Source organism: Columba livia, chromosome 5 (genome assembly GCF_036013475.1).
Source record: "Columba livia isolate bColLiv1 breed racing homer chromosome 5, bColLiv1.pat.W.v2, whole genome shotgun sequence".
Taxonomy (NCBI): domain Eukaryota; kingdom Metazoa; phylum Chordata; class Aves; order Columbiformes; family Columbidae; genus Columba; species Columba livia.
In genome coordinates this window covers 7,723,155-7,738,692 of record NC_088606.1, presented here as the reverse complement: position 1 = coordinate 7,738,692, position 15,538 = coordinate 7,723,155, and the positions used below count along the sequence as shown (strand labels likewise).

Here is a 15,538-nt window from a genome sequence, read left to right as displayed (position 1 = left end):
CAAACCAAAAGAACCCCAATTTTATTGTTTTCTGCTGCCCTTTTCTTGTGCTGTACATGTGAAGATCACCTAAAATTTAAACTTGTGTGTTTTTCTGCTTTCCAAGTAGAAAAACCCTAAGCATGCGATGTTACCCTGTTCCTAATGCACCTTGAATTCCCAAGAACAATGAAAGATATTATTGCATGAAACTTCTTGCAATTTTCTTTTGTAGCGTGAACGGCAACTTGCTTAATAAAGAAACGCAGATATGACCACAACAATTGGGGTCGGCGTTTTATTTAATGAGGCTTTGGTGGTTTTGTTTGTTTTGATGCAGGTTTGTTGGGGGTTTTTGTTTTGTTTTTGTCTTGGGTTTTGTTTGGTTTTGTTGTTTGCCCCTATAGCTTGCGTGGCTCATTGGCATAGTAATGCTGGCATGAAGTTCATGTAGTGTTCTAGAGTGGTTTTTCCTGAGAAGAACTTAATTATCTTTTTCATTTTGTTCCCACACCTCCAGGTACTTAACTGGAGGAGAAAAGAAACTTTTATTAGTTATTTTAATGCTTAGTCATTTTAATTTTTTTTTTTATTTCATACTTTTCCTGCCTTAAAATGAGTGTTATTAGTAGTAATTTGATCCCGGTTATAACTTGCACTGAATTGTATCTTAATGGATTCCCATTTGATTTCAGCCTGTGTTTCTCTTGGACTGGGATGTCCTTGTCGGCCAAGCCTGCAGGCCAAGTAGAACAATGCAACCAAAACCTCTTATGTTTATGCAACATCATAGACTTTATTGATACCACTTACATGTCTTCAAGTTGTATGGGGAATTATAGACAGCAAAAGAAAGAGTGGAAGTGAGAATTATAATATTCTTCAAAAGTAAACAGTTGCACTTTTATATCTTTTTGTATTTGTTTGTTTTCAGCCTGTATTTACAGTCTGTCTTTTGGAAGCAATTGTTAATCAATTAATTGTTGCGTGCTTGTTTGTAACAGTGAATTCTGAAGTACAATCTCCCTTTTATTTTTTTACTTTTTATTTTTATTATTATTTGAAGGCAGGTAATTTGAAAAGCAGCAACAAGTACGTTGCTTCTCCAGGCCCTTTATCTCCTGCAAGGCTGTAACCTTAGAAAAGTTGCTAATATTAGTGGTCATTTTTGTAACGGGCTAATGACTTTCTCTCAACCCTTGGCTTATTTGAGGTTTCAGCATTCCTGCTGTGAGGCACTTGAACTCATGTGAGACACCTGGTGACCTGATTTTGGGACCTTCAGGTGTTTTGTGGGACTGTCCTGCTTAGCTCTTCTTGTTGGGGTTCTGCAGGACCATGTTTCTTGCATCTTCTGTGCCTCAGATGAATAGAGCCTGTGGGAACACAGCGTGAATAATGATGGTGTCATATGCTGTCATAACCACACCACTTCTTTTCCCCCTTAATTTGCTTCGGACACCGCTATTGTAGAGCTTACCAAGCCTAATGAGTATGAGATCAGTGTGTGCTGCTCTGTATCACCAATTAAACGTTACCAACATCTTGGTTGTTCCTGGTGGGACAAGGTTTGCAAACCTATTGAAAACGTTGAATAGACTGTTCTACTTCATCATGTCAGGTCAGAAAGTGCCTAACGCCTTTATTGGTACTGCAATCCATATTTTTTCTTTGCAGTGTTTAAGCAATGCAGAGAGTTGAAGTGAAGTGCCTTGGGGTCCTTGCATCTCTATCAGTACTTTTTAAAACTATGCAGCTCTACATCTTGACCTTGGAATATTTCATAGGCCTTTTGAGCTTGAAACCAATAACTGTTGTGTACATGGTTTTAATTAAAACAGATTAATGGTACTTCGTCCTTAAAACTAGTATACAACTACTAACAGCTTCCAGTGTTTACCAGGTATTCCCTAACTTGACCTAATTCTAGTGTCAGCAATAAGAAGTTCCATCTTAGGCTGCCTTTTTACTAGTATGTCCAAGTTTTAAGAAATAAACACCAGGTCTGTGCTATTCAAAATTTTCTGCTTGAAATCAGCAAATTTATTTCATTTACATGTTGCATTGTAGCTTTGGAAGGTCATTGGCTGGATTCTGGTGCTGACAGACATTTGTGCCTTTTTAAAACAAAGACGGATCAAAATAAGCAAAGTGCCCTCTAGTCTGAGGGGATACTTTCAGAGTAAAAATGCATATTTTATTTCTGCAACTTTCTGCTGTTATTAGCCTCTTGTGTACATGACCATCCGAGAAACTAAGCTTGCTGTGTACTCTTTTGATGCACTTAGTAAACTAACAAACCACTAAGAAGTTGACATTCCTTTTATTCTTAAGTCTTTTATCTGCTGAGATTTAAGTAAGTTGTACATTCTGCTTATTGTAGTGGTCAAGCACATACCGTTATTTTGTGGGAAAATGTTCCTATAAATGCATGTTATGTGTTCATAGCACAGCAAAAAATCCTCACTGTTTCAGTAAAATCCATTTTGCTATGAAAAGCGTCAACATGGAGGTAATGATTGAATCTGAAAACTTGTTTGCAGAATTATAGTCTTGCTGTGTATTTTTATACATATTCATGTGTATTCATATAGAGTTGTAAATGATGCAGTGTTTTTAGAAATATAAATTAATCAAGCTTGATGTGTTTGACAGTTCTTCCATTTTTCTTTGGAGTGTAAGTTAACGATGGTGAATGTCAGTCTCCCATCAAAGGAGCGCTATATTGTAGAATTAAGTATTGAATACTGTTGTGCTTTTAGCCACCACTTCAGCCTGGACTTTCTTGGTGAACTGTATTTTCTTAATGGCAGGTGATGATTAAATTACTTCTACAAGATGTTGTTGAAGATCTCAAACACACAAGAGTAATACGATTCCTATAAGGGGTTTGTTTGTTAATCTCAGCTCTTTTTTTTACAAAAATTATGTGAATGCTGCTTTCCTTTGAAATTGATCTTCAAAAAGAAATCCTGTTTTGTATAATAAGATGCCAGACTCACAAAGATTTCCTTTCTTGTTCCACAGACGTTTCATCTTCAGAGCAGCCTGAACTGTTCCTAAAGAAACTTCAACAGTGCTGTGTCATTTTTGACTTCATGGACACGCTTTCAGACCTTAAAATGAAAGAATACAAGCGCTCCACTCTTAATGAACTGGTGGACTACATTACAATAAGCAGAGGCTGTTTGACAGAGCAGACTTACCCTGAAGTAGTTAGGATGGTGAGTTCCTTCTTTCTCATGGTCTCTTTAAATCCACTTGCAATTCCAGTTACACATCGTGGGCGAAATTGAACCCTGGAGTAGGTGGATTAAATGAGGCCTTTGGTTTGTATTTTCTACTAGACATCACTTGGGGATAATTCTCCAAAGACAAAAATATTAATTTTTATATATGCTTAATTAAAGTCAAGTAGATGATGATTATTATAGTGTCACAAATGTATGAAAGGAAACCTGGTTTCTTTCCTGATCAAATCAGTCACTCACATTCCCCCCCACCTACTCTCCCTCACCCCCCCCAGTATAAATAATGGAATAATTTTTGCAAGCTTCTTATAGTTTTTGAAACTTTATCCAACCTCTTGAATGTGTACTTTAGGTGGAGATAGCTTAAAGTATGCATGGATAATGATTTTGAAATAATAAATGCTAAAAATGTTGTATAGGACCAGTGTGAAAATTTTCTGGTTGTATTATATGGATTCATAGCAGCTGCCATTAGAATGAGCAAGATTACTCAACAATAAAGCCATACTTTGTATATATAAATTGTCAAATAATAGTGTTTTCAATGTAAAAATGGAAACAGTACCAGATGCTGGCTATATGGTGAAGAACGTTCATTGCAATTGGCAAAATCAATCACTGGTTTAAAATGTTTGTTTTATGCTACCATACGGAACACTTGTAACGTGTTACCTAAGTGAGAAGGTAATTAGTTAAATATTGATTTGGTGACGTTGGTTTCCTTAATGGTTCTGTGTGATCATGGAATCCACTGGCTCTTTGCTGGAAGAACAGAAACATGAATAGATTTTACATTGCATTATATATGCTCCTTATTTCTTTTCTGACACACATATATCTTGTGTTTCTTGTCTGTAATATTTAAAAATAACTGCAGATTGTCACAGAATCATCAAGCAGTTAATAGTGAAAGAAAAAAGCAGAGTTAAGGGTACATGGAAGAATCTTAATATGGCTTCTTTGTGTGTAAGCATTGTCACAAAGCCTATAATGATGTGATCGGGTTTGTCCCCTTCTCCCCTGCCCTCCCTTTCTCCTTTCTGTACAGGACCAATCTTGTGAATGAGCTGCTTTCCAGTCTGTTGTGTGATTTGTTCAGCATGTGGTCTAACCCACCATTCAAATTCCGCTCTGAATACAGAATTACTAGTTCTTTGCTGAATTTTTCTGCTGGCGCTGCACTGTAGCATCTAAATGGTTTGCAAATGTTAGTTTAATCTTACTTGTATCCCTTGTGATAAGCAAATTATGTCATACCCTTTGTATAGACAGGATGTCGATGCAGAGATAACTTCAATAAAATTGGGTACTTTTTCTGTGTGCAGAAGATGCCTCCAACATTTGTAGAATAAAGCCTCTGCAAGTTAGGTTGGGCCCCAAGAAGCAATAATTTGATCTGCAACTGCTCATAAAGTTCAATTTGAATCATAAATCGTAACCTATGAAGCAAATCCCCTTTGCCAGCATGTCCTACTGTCCCTGCAGTCACCAATGTTGATTCACATAACTGTTTTTATCCTAAGGAAATAAGACCTTGCCTAAATAGTTTGAAAAGCATGTTTTAAAATGATTTTCTTAAATATAACTACGTTATGGAGGAGTCATTGGAAGTAAAGATTCAGTGTGCATTTTTCCAGTAGATTTCACAGATATTTTTGATGGAAAACCGTTCTATCTTCTTCTCTCCAGTATTCTCCTGATCCTTTTATTGCAATCATACCCATCTTCATCTTCTTCATCTTGCCTAAATAATTAGGGAAGTGGACATGGTTTGATTTTGTTTTTTCCTCCTCCTAAAGAATTTTGTGAGGAAGTTGTAATATTTAAATTTTACAAGAAACTCTTAGGCTGCAAAAGACACATGTGATTTGAGGAAGGTGTAAAGTGTTGGAAAGCTGGAGTTCCCTATTTGTGCCTGTTGCAGCCAGCAGTGTTTGTGGTACGTGTGCTCTCAGAAAACCACTGTGGTGGTTGTATTCCATGTGAGCGGGATGCCGTGCTTTGGTATTGAATTTGTGTGAGTGGATCCATGGCACATGCACGACTGATTTCTCTTGATCATCCCAACAGAATCACGGAGTGCTTGGGGTTGGAAGGGACCTCTGGAGATCATCGAGTCCAACCCGCCTGCTAAAGCAGGTTCTCCAGAGCAGATCACACAGGAATGTGTCCATGCGGGTTTGAATGTCTCCAGAGAAGGAGACTCCACAACCTCTCTGGGCAGCCTGTCCTAGGGCTCTACCACCCTTCAAGTAAAGAAGTTTCTCCTGATATTCAGATGGAACCTCCTGTGTTTCAGTCTGTGCCCGTTGTCCCTCATCCTATTGTTGGGCACCACTGAAAGGAGTCTGGTCCATCCTCTTGACACCCACCCTGGACATCTTTATAAACATTGATGAGATCCCCTCTCAGCTTCTCTTCTCCAGGTTAAACAGACAAATGCTAATGCAGTGTTTCTACTAAACCACATCATCAGGGCTTTTGTGCATTGCAGTTGTTTTGTATTTTACAGGTAGGGTATCTGGTAAAATGCTATTTTCCTTTCTGGTCTTTGCCTATAAAAGCAAGACTTCACCATCACTTTTGATGACAGTTATGTAGTCTTCTTATATAGACTTCCAATATTATATAAGTTTTCAGCACACATTGCCTGGTGAAGAGACATCATTAGTCACTTTGTCCTTAAGCATGTTGGTTGGTGTAACTTGTTCTTTGCAATAAGTGCATGTTCTTGTTTCAAGTGAAATTGTGTTCATTGTTGTATACTGAGACAGACTTAACTAAACACAGTTGGCTTGATGCAACTCAGCTGCTTTTGAGAATTTTCATCTAGATCTCCAACTGCGCTCACAAAGGAGTTGTCACGTTGACAATCTCCGACCTGTCATGATAGCGAAGAAAACAACAGCATCTATGTCCTGACTGAATTAATGTCCCCATTGACTGCTTGTCACAAATGTCAGGGGAGTGTTTTGATTGAAATAACCAGTAGCTTAAAACTGGTCACAGCGGAGCACAAGTGTTCTTTGTCCCTTTGAAAAGTGTCCTCCCTGACATGTTTGCTGTTTTTGAATCCAGGAATTAATATTTCCTGCTTGGCCTTTTGGGGCTACTGTAATTTGGAGGTAAAGGGAGGTATTGTAAACAGGGTAAAAAGAAAGAAGCTGTTTGTGAGTTTTGGCATCACTTAAGAGCAGAAAAAAAGGCATAGCAGTCTGAAGCTGATATTTAAAAAGTTACTAATATTTATAAAGAGGGAATAATAGCTAAAGTGCTTTCCTAATTATCTAAAGTGTCAAGGAAAGTACTATCTGTGGAAGCACCTTTTTTTGTTTTAAAGTTTTATAACATTTATATTAGTGTTCTCTGTTCAGGACCCAAAAGGAGTTTCCTTTTACCGATAGATAGATAGATAGATAGAGGTTGCCTGTAAAATTCTTCAGAAACTCTGAGATTTTTAATTACTTCTAAAATGTGGTGGTGTAATGATGTAAGGGTTTGAAAAACAGTCATTTGTGGTAGCAAACATAATAGCTCCTGGATATATTTACTGCCAGTCATCTTAAATTCATGCCATTAAATTCTGAATCCCAAACCATAATATCACATTTTCATCTTGTTCTCTTGAGTGTATGATGCTGTATGTAGCTAAATTTGAAATCAGTTGGCTATTTGTCAACCTGCATGCATGTCTGCTTCTTTGAACCACTCTCTTTAGTTTGATCATTGGTTATTTTAAAACATAAAAGAAAATAGAACTTACTGATGGCCACCCAAACAAGCTTGCGGTGACCTCGTCACTGTCATCAATGTCAGCGGATGGGAAGAGCAGCTGGGATTTGTGTTAATGGCCGTAAGCTGGACAGATTTATTCAGGAGGGTTTTGCTCAGTGCGCTTCCCCCGCAGTTTGATGTGTTGTTCAGAAGGGCATCTGACGTTCTTTTGAATGAGGTTGGTCTTAGGAAAAAAAGGCCCTTGCCAATTAAACCACACTCTGCTAAGAAGGAAATGCCAGTAATGTGACTTTATGAGCCAATAATTGGACACTTAATCTGGAATTTGTTCCTGTCTGAGCAAAATGTGGAGGCTTAAACTAATGATGCTGATTTTGCTGGTAGATTAAGCAATGGTAGTTGAGTGAAATAAATGTTTGTTATTATCTGTGGTATCCTAAAGGGTGTATGTAGTCGAGCTTTTTGTGTTTCCTGGGTATTAAGACATAGATTGAGGAAGCTAATTTCTTTCATTTAAAAAATTGGATGGGAAAAATTGACAAGCTGTTAAACTGAGAAATCTGGATGAATCTCTTTGGTGAGCAACATTTCAGCTCTTCTACCTGCTGCTTCTAAAATTGCAAACCCAACCCCTGACATTTACCATGATGTTTAGGCAACATCTGTGGATGGTTGTCAGCCCATAAGAAATGGCTAATGAAACCTTTTGAGATTACACCTTCTTTGAACGGAATAACATTACTTTGGTTGTCTCTCTTCTAAGTGCAGAAATGCCTTTGGCCTCTTGTTGTTGTCTATATCTTTTCTGTAAAGACAAATCAAGTAAAATAAAACTCTGATCTCTGTAGCCAAAATGAAACGTCATATTAAATGTCTTGTGGCTCAGAAGCTGTGTTGAGCAACACAGTGAAAGAAGCTTGGTTAAATGAATACCCGAATAAATACAAAAAATTGCATTTGAAAGGTCAGGTTCTGATTTTGATTTTTTTTTTCTGACATAAACCTAGAGGGATTTCATTCCTTTTACTGTAGGTTTGTCTCAACAGATGTGAGAACAGAGTCTGATCAGGAGTTTGTTTATGACAGACCTTTTAAATATAAAGAATATCTTGTTAAGCGATGAGTTTTTTAGCCTGTTAAGGAATCTATTTTTAGGACGTTTGCTAGCTGTTAGACTTTATAGATATTATGAATTTATTTTGTATAGCTTTAGCTATAGCTTATGACTAAGTATGCCACCCTGCTTGCTAAGTGTTCATCCTGTTGAGAGTTTTCCATGTTAAAATGTTCTTGGATAGAGATTTTAATGCAAATGTACCTATATTCAGTCTTACTTTTTTGATTTAGCAAAAACCCGGTGCATATGTTCCTGTTGATTCTTGTATTAGATTTAAAAATATAATACTGAATGTCATTTTGAGTTTAAGAGAAAGAAACAAGTCATATACTCTTACAAGAATTGACAGATAATGTCTCTTTTCTAATATAAATTTTATATAATGTCAGGAATTCTGTAAAATATTAGGAATTAATGGTCCTTAACACTTAGCTTGAATCAGTAGAAGTTGAACAGTCTGTTTTGAAACCATCTGAAATGCTGAAAGGAAGATGCGGTGCCCTTTGCCCCCCCAACAAAAGGCAACAAAGATGATTAAGGGAGTGGAGCATCTCCCTTATGAGGAAAGGCTGAGGGAGCTGGGGCTCTTTAGCTTGGAGAAGAGGAGACTGAGGGGTGACCTCATTAATGTTTACAGATATATAAAGGGTGAGTGTCAGGAGGATGGAGCCAGGCTCTTCTCAGTGACAACCAATGATAGGACAAGGGGTAATGGGTACAAACTGGAACACAAGAGGTTCCACTTAAATTTGAGAAGAAACTTCTTCACAGTGAGGGTAACAGACACTGGAACAGGCTGCCCGGGGGGGTTGTGGAGTCTCTTACGCTGGAGACATTGAAAACCTGCCTGGACACCTTCCTGTGTAACCTCATCTGGGTGTTCCTGCTCCGGTGGGGGGATTGGACTGGATGATCCTTTGAGGTCCCTTCCAATCCCTGACATTCTGTGATTCTGTGAAATGGACTTGGATTAGAAATTATCATGTAGGTGCAGCAGTGATGGAGCAAGCATGCTATCAAACTTAAAAAAAAATAGATTAAAATCACATTGTATTTTACATTCTGTTCTTGTTTCTTTAATGTGAAGGTTATCAACTCTGTAGAAGAAAAGAATGTAACTTTGGTTTCTTTTATGCATGATTTCCAAAATTCCTCTCTTAGATGCTTTTTCTTATTCACATTTTTTATACACCTAGTTTATACAAAAAACACAATGCCTATTAAAAGAAGAGGCTCTGTTGTTCAGTACTCCTCTCAAAAAATCAGTTGGAGGCAGCTCCTCTTGCAGTAGTTGTCCCTAATAATTTTGCCCGACAGTATGTAATTACATTTACCCATATCCATTATTCCTCCTGTTGGTTACATAGGCCTTTCATTCGACAGACTTCATCTGCATAATAGTACAGTGACTAGGTCTAAAGCAAAAAAATAAACTGGTAAAACATTTTTATTCCAAGAATTACTTGTGTCAACTGTAGCTATTTTTTTTAAGTGTCCACCCCACCCCCTATTTTGGCTGTGTCATCTTCTTAACTGCCTTTTGAGGGTTGTATCTGTAGATGAGCACAATGTGACTCTTCTGGGTGATTGTTTTCTTGGGTCTTGAATTTTTTGTGTTGCTCCTCAGTTCGGAGCCTGAAACAGTTTGAGTTTTGGACTGCTGTCTGGAGTTCCTGTTTATGGACTGGCAGGCTTTCCCATCATCTAGTGCCTGCTGTAGAGATGAGGAGCTCTTTCTGCTGGCACTGTGCTTCAGTGTGTCCAAGATACCTGAGTTACCACTATGAGTTTTTTTAGATTGTATTGTATAGATTTAGCTGGACACACATGTAACAAACAACTGTTCTGCTGGGTCATCTCAAAACATAGTTATGTGGATATGCCGATGAACAGGGTTGTTCTAGTAGGATACCCTGTGTGGTCCGGGTCTAGGTGACCTCAAGTGGGATTTCAGAGCTCCAGGTTCCAGCATCAGAACGTGCACCCAGGGGTGCTGCTTGGTGTTTGTGCTGGTCCTTCTGACTCAGGTGTGAGTGTCCTCTTGAAGTGTTTCTCCCGTTTGTCTCACTCCACTTTGATGCTTGTGACTGAGAAGTCTTAGGGTATGTAAATTCAGTTCCTTTTGGACAAATTGTCTACTTCAGGAGGATACCTTGCGCTTTCCAGCTTGCTAATGGGCTTCAATCCGAGAAATCACTAAAAAGAACCTTCTCCCTGCAAACATATGTAGGGTAGACATTGCACTTGGAATCATAGACTCACAGAATAGTTTGGGTTGAAAGGGACCTTCAAAGCTCATCCAGTCCAACCCCTGCCATGGGACAGGGACATCTTCACCCGACTGTGTTGCTCAGAGCCCCGTCCAGCCTGGCCTGGGATGTCTCCAGGGATGGGGCATCCACCACCTCTCTGGGCAACCTGGGCCAGGCTCTCACCACCCTCAGTGTAAAAAACTTCTTCCTCATGTCCAGCCTGAATCTCCCCTCCTTTGCTTTAAAATCAGCACCCCTCATCCTATCGCAACAGGCCCCATCTTTCTTACGGGCCCCTGTTAAGCACTGAAGGGCCACAATAAGGTCTTCTCGAAGCCTTCTCTTCTCCAGGCTGAACAACCCCAACTCTCTCAGCCTGTCCTCCCAGCAGAGCTGTTCCAGCCTCTGATCATTTCTGTGGCTCCTCTGGCCCCTCTCCAACAGGTCCACGTCTGTCCTGTGCTGAGGGCTCCAGAGCTGGATGCAGAACTCCAGGTGGGGTCTCACCAGAGCAGAGCAGATGGACAGAATCACCTCCCTCACTTGAACACCAACTCTTTAATTCTACAAACTTTCCCCTGTTGCATTTCTCTGCCAACAGCAGCACAGTCTATGCATCTCAGTTCTTATTATTGCTTATCCCTATGGATGGAAGCTACTAACAGCACTGAAGTGGGTGAAGTAAGTTAACAAATTTAGGAGCCCTGATCTAAAGCTAAATTCTTGCAGGTTATTGATTGAAATTTTTAGAAGACTTAAAGGTCAAGAAAAGATGAGAAGCACAGTTTTCCCCCCACCCTGCGATCTAGGTTATGTTGACTGTGTTCACAGTCCAAGGTAGTTCATTTTAATGCAGCCAAGTTAAAAGTAAAGCAACTGAGCCAAAAGAAGGTGTATAATATTAAGCCCTGAAGGACTGTATTCAGGCAAGCAGTGGTGCAGAAAAGGATCTGAGCATTGTGGATTACCTTCATAAATATCTTAATATGAGTTTCTGGTACAGCGCACTGTTCAAATAAGTGAATGTTCCTAAATTAAAATAGCAACGTGCAGAAAAAAAGAGGGAGATGGTCTGGCTTTTAATGTGTACCCCAGTTCACTTGGCATGCACAGGTGGGAGCTCAGAGGAAGGAAGCAAAAATAATCACAGGATTAAAACCAAAGAAACCAACAACTGTCTGAGTTCAGCAGCTCTCTCAATTTAGCAGCACAGAGGTTGAAAAGTGTCACATCTATATAAACACTATATATAAATAGATACGTACTGCTTATGCAAATATATATACACAGATCTACAAGAGGTCTGCTGGTTTAACAAGAACCAACAGGGAATCAGGCAGATTCAACCTTGAAATCAGAAGCAGTGCTGCAGTTATATTAGTAGTAAAACTTTAGGAGAAGAGAGCTGGTGGAGTCATTTGTAATCTTTTAAGAGAAAATTGGAGATTACTTTTTGTACTTTAGTCAAACTTCTGGGAGCAATTCAGTGGGTTATATAGAGAATTTATAGATGAGTGACTTCACCAAGTCACTTGAGGCTCTAAAATATGGAAATCCCTTAACAGTATTTAAAAAAGCAGATATGCAGATGTGTTTTAGAAGGACAAGATGAGTACCTGTTCCAGGGACCATTGTTGTCTCCCAGTTAGCATGGCTTTATGTTATGGCTTGATTACATTTTATAGTTGCTATATGTTGTTTCAATTAATAATATGCACAGTAGTTTAAACTTTGTGCAGAGATACTCAGTTTCAGTTTCATATATACATGATATTTGTTTGGATGCTTCCACATATTGGTAATAGAACAAGTGTTCCCTGTGAGTTAATTGGTTATTCACTTCTCCTGTTTTTATATAGCTAATATATTAAGCTTCCCTGCATGTATGTTTGTTTTCATTTCAGGCTGTGTTCAGGAAAGCTATTACTAATAAAAATCTTTGTTTCGGACAGCACAGAGTAGGAGCGCTGAACTGAAATGGAATTTGTGCAATGTTTCTGTTTCAGCATCGTCACAGCGCTCCAGTGAGGCACAAAGAGAGGTCTTCCCAAAACACTAGTCCTGACTTCAGAATTAATCCTCTTAGCACTTGGTTTTCTAAAAGTTATTTCAAATATAGATGTGGTGATAAAGCTTTCTTGAAGCTTGTTACTTTTAACTGTGTTTTCATAGTTTCCTAGTTCTGCATTGCCAGGCACCAGTCAGCAGAGCTGTTCAGAACTTGCAGCTCGTTCTTTGGGGGGGTATCAGAGCAGCCTTCACTGTCTTCTTGTTTGTTTTAAATGAATCGGCATCGACTTGTAATTGTCTGGAAGAGTTTTTATCTTGCTTCTGGTCAGACTTGTGCCTGACGGACACACTGACATGGAGCTTAGAGCTTTCTGGGCATCTCCAATCTAAAAATCTATCATTTCGGCATTTCCAACTTGATCTTGAAAATGTTAGATCCGGTGCCTATGGGTAGATTTTACTGATTGGTTAAATCGGTTTCAGGCACTTGGGTGGCGGTTTGGTGCGTGGTTCTGAAAGGGACAGCGTGCAGGTGTCTTTGAGGATGTGATGGGGGTGATCTCTCATGATATAACTTTCTCGAATATTAGAGTTCTGGTTTGCTTTACAAAAATATCATCTGGGCTTGGCGGTGTTCCGAGTCAGTGGAAGAGGGAAGTCAGGATTGATCAATAGTCATTTGTGTTGGCTGTGGGAGCGGAACCATCGGGGACTGGAGCAGCAGGCTGGCAGGGATGTCCTTTGGCTTGATGATCCAACAGAGGTCAGAAGAGAAATGATTCAGCTGTCCAATTGAAGGAATTTTGGCACGCTGCTCGGCCCCGGGGGAAAGACTAAATAGCTACCTTATGCCTATCTGAGGAAAAGTATTCTTCCCAGATTTGATGTGGCTTATTCCCATCTTTGTGTGGTGGCTGTCAAGAGTCTCTAATGTACAGCTGGGCAGTCTATGCATGGAAGATCTTGTTGCCTTTGGTTTTCCCTTGGAGGCTTATAACCATTAGCCACCCATGGGCTACTGATTTAGATAAACACGCTATGAATTGACGCTGCATGTAAATGAGCTATCATGCTGCGTTGTGGTGATTAATGTAACTGTAATGGCACACATTATCTTTTAAAATTATGATAACCTGGGGAAATCACTTAAAGATAACCTGCTCTGTCTCTTCTTCTCAGGAGAATATCTGCATTTTGGCTCCAGATAGCGTATCTTTATTCCTAAAGCAAAAAAAGAAAATTAAAGAGAGCAGACTGTATACTAGAATGATATTCTAACGTGCATTGCATTTATTCACGCATGTTAATTATCTTGTGCAAAAAAAACCCTGCTTTTGAGTTGCTGTGAGACTGGTCTTTTTTAATAGGCACTCTCCAGAAATCATCCTGGGTTTGTTACAAGCTCAAGATTTGGGTGTCAGTGCTGGCACTTAACTAATTGTTGCTGAACCCTTCACATTTCTGTCACTAACTGCTTGAGGCTTGGCTTAATTTAAATCTTGAAGGAATTTATCTTAGTTTAACTTTTCATTCTGAAAGCATGTACTTTTCCTTGTAGGTTTTGCTTGTGCCATAATTCAATATTTGTTCTAGTTTCTAAACACAACAGCTGATGAATATTTATGTTTTTTCTGATCTGTTGGTGCAAGTTTCAGTTCTTTATGTATGGTTAGATTTGCAGAAAAATTCCTTTCTTGTTTCAAATGAAGTTTAAAGCAGAAAAGAAAATAGCCATGGAATGCTTTTGGTTTTGGTAGTTCCCTGTTTTGGTCCAAATCCTGAGAAAGCTGGGATTTTTGAATGTGAAGCATTTACCAAAAATGCTTCAGTAAGTATTGGAGAATCCCAGATGTTTGGATCCAAGGCACCACTGGGTTCATTTCCCCCTTTTACCTGGGATTCTTTTGGGCTGTCTGCCCTTTTTTGCTCTGCTTTGTAATACAGAAACTACTCTGTCCTGCTAATTCTGATCCCTTTCCTCCTCTCCCTGCTTTTCCATATCAGGGCTAGTAGGAGGAGCAGCTCAGGAATCCTTGGGGAAAGGCAAACTACAACATGTGTGTGTTCCTGGAACAGTTATTTGGCTTCTGCTCATGCAACCAGACAAGTCTTTCCATGGGGGGGCTCTTGGGAGAGGTGAATGAGTCGGGGGGGGAGGATGGAAAAGGGAGGAAAAGAAATCTCCTAATGGATGCTGGTGATCGCTTGGCAGGAATGCATCCGGGGCAGGCAGAGTTCACTGTCTGTCTGTGTGTCTGCATGTGTATCTATCAGGCTGTAATAGGTGCTGTAGCTGTTAAGGTTGAAAACCTGAGACTGACATGTACAGTGAAGGCTTGTGTAGCAGTGGTTTTACTGGAACTGTAGTGAATTACACCCTCTTGTGGCAAGAAGGAAAAAGTCCAAGCAGAAACTCGTGTGATGTGATCTCTTTCTTTTCTTATGCTCACTGGTGTATCTTACTTCTCTGTCTTTCCTGTGTGTTCAGTGAATATTCCTCACTACCATGCACCACTTTTCCTACAGCTTTCTGTTGGTTCATCTTTCTGTTTGTGCAGTACCTGAAACTGTACTGTTCATCTTGCAAATTCTAAAACTTCCCTGGGTTTCCGTCTGGTTTTATGAGAATTTTAAACTTTCGGCTTTAAGTGCCCTTTCTTACTAAGTTGCTAACGTGTTGAAAATACACCTTATAGACTAACTTTAAAACTTTACAGGAGTAAAAGGCTGAAAGTAAGGATGTTGAAGAACATACTAGTTTTGTTTTTAAAACAGCTTAGTTTGTCTGAACTATTATGAAGAGGTCATGTACGGGTGGGATTAGGAGATAACATGCTGCTTTTCCCAGCTGTTTGATTAACCAGCTTAGAGATGGGTCAAACGCAGTAGCAAAGTGCAAAGAAGACCCAGCATCGCCTTCAAAGTGCAGAAAAGGCCCTACAGCATGTTTGCAGCTTATCAGATTTGCTGCATAATAAGCTGTACACTCCATTCAGCATTATAATTAACCCAGGAAAGCAGTCTGCTTCAGTCTTTGCTGATAGCATGAATCTCACAAAGCCAGGCAGTCTCAGCAAAATACCTCTAAATAAGATTAAGCAAAGCGAACCAGCCATGAAATAAAAAGTAGGCTAAGTGTGGAGCAAATACTATTTGTTGCTTGCATTTAGTACCAAGATCTGTTCTTGGCACAA

General features: G+C 39.4%; 1 protein-coding gene across 6 annotated transcripts in view; it reads left to right on the top strand.

The window, feature by feature from the left end:
- PPP2R5E (protein phosphatase 2 regulatory subunit B'epsilon) overlaps positions 1-15,538 on the top strand; it is a 79,217-nt gene that overhangs the window by 41,620 nt on the left and 22,059 nt on the right. For all 6 annotated transcript variants that reach the window (XM_065063255.1, XM_065063253.1, XM_065063254.1 and 3 more), the window contains one exon: positions 3,007-3,203. In XM_065063255.1, the coding sequence (XP_064919327.1) occupies positions 3,007-3,203 (197 nt within the window). The remainder of the gene's footprint in view (positions 1-3,006; positions 3,204-15,538) is intronic.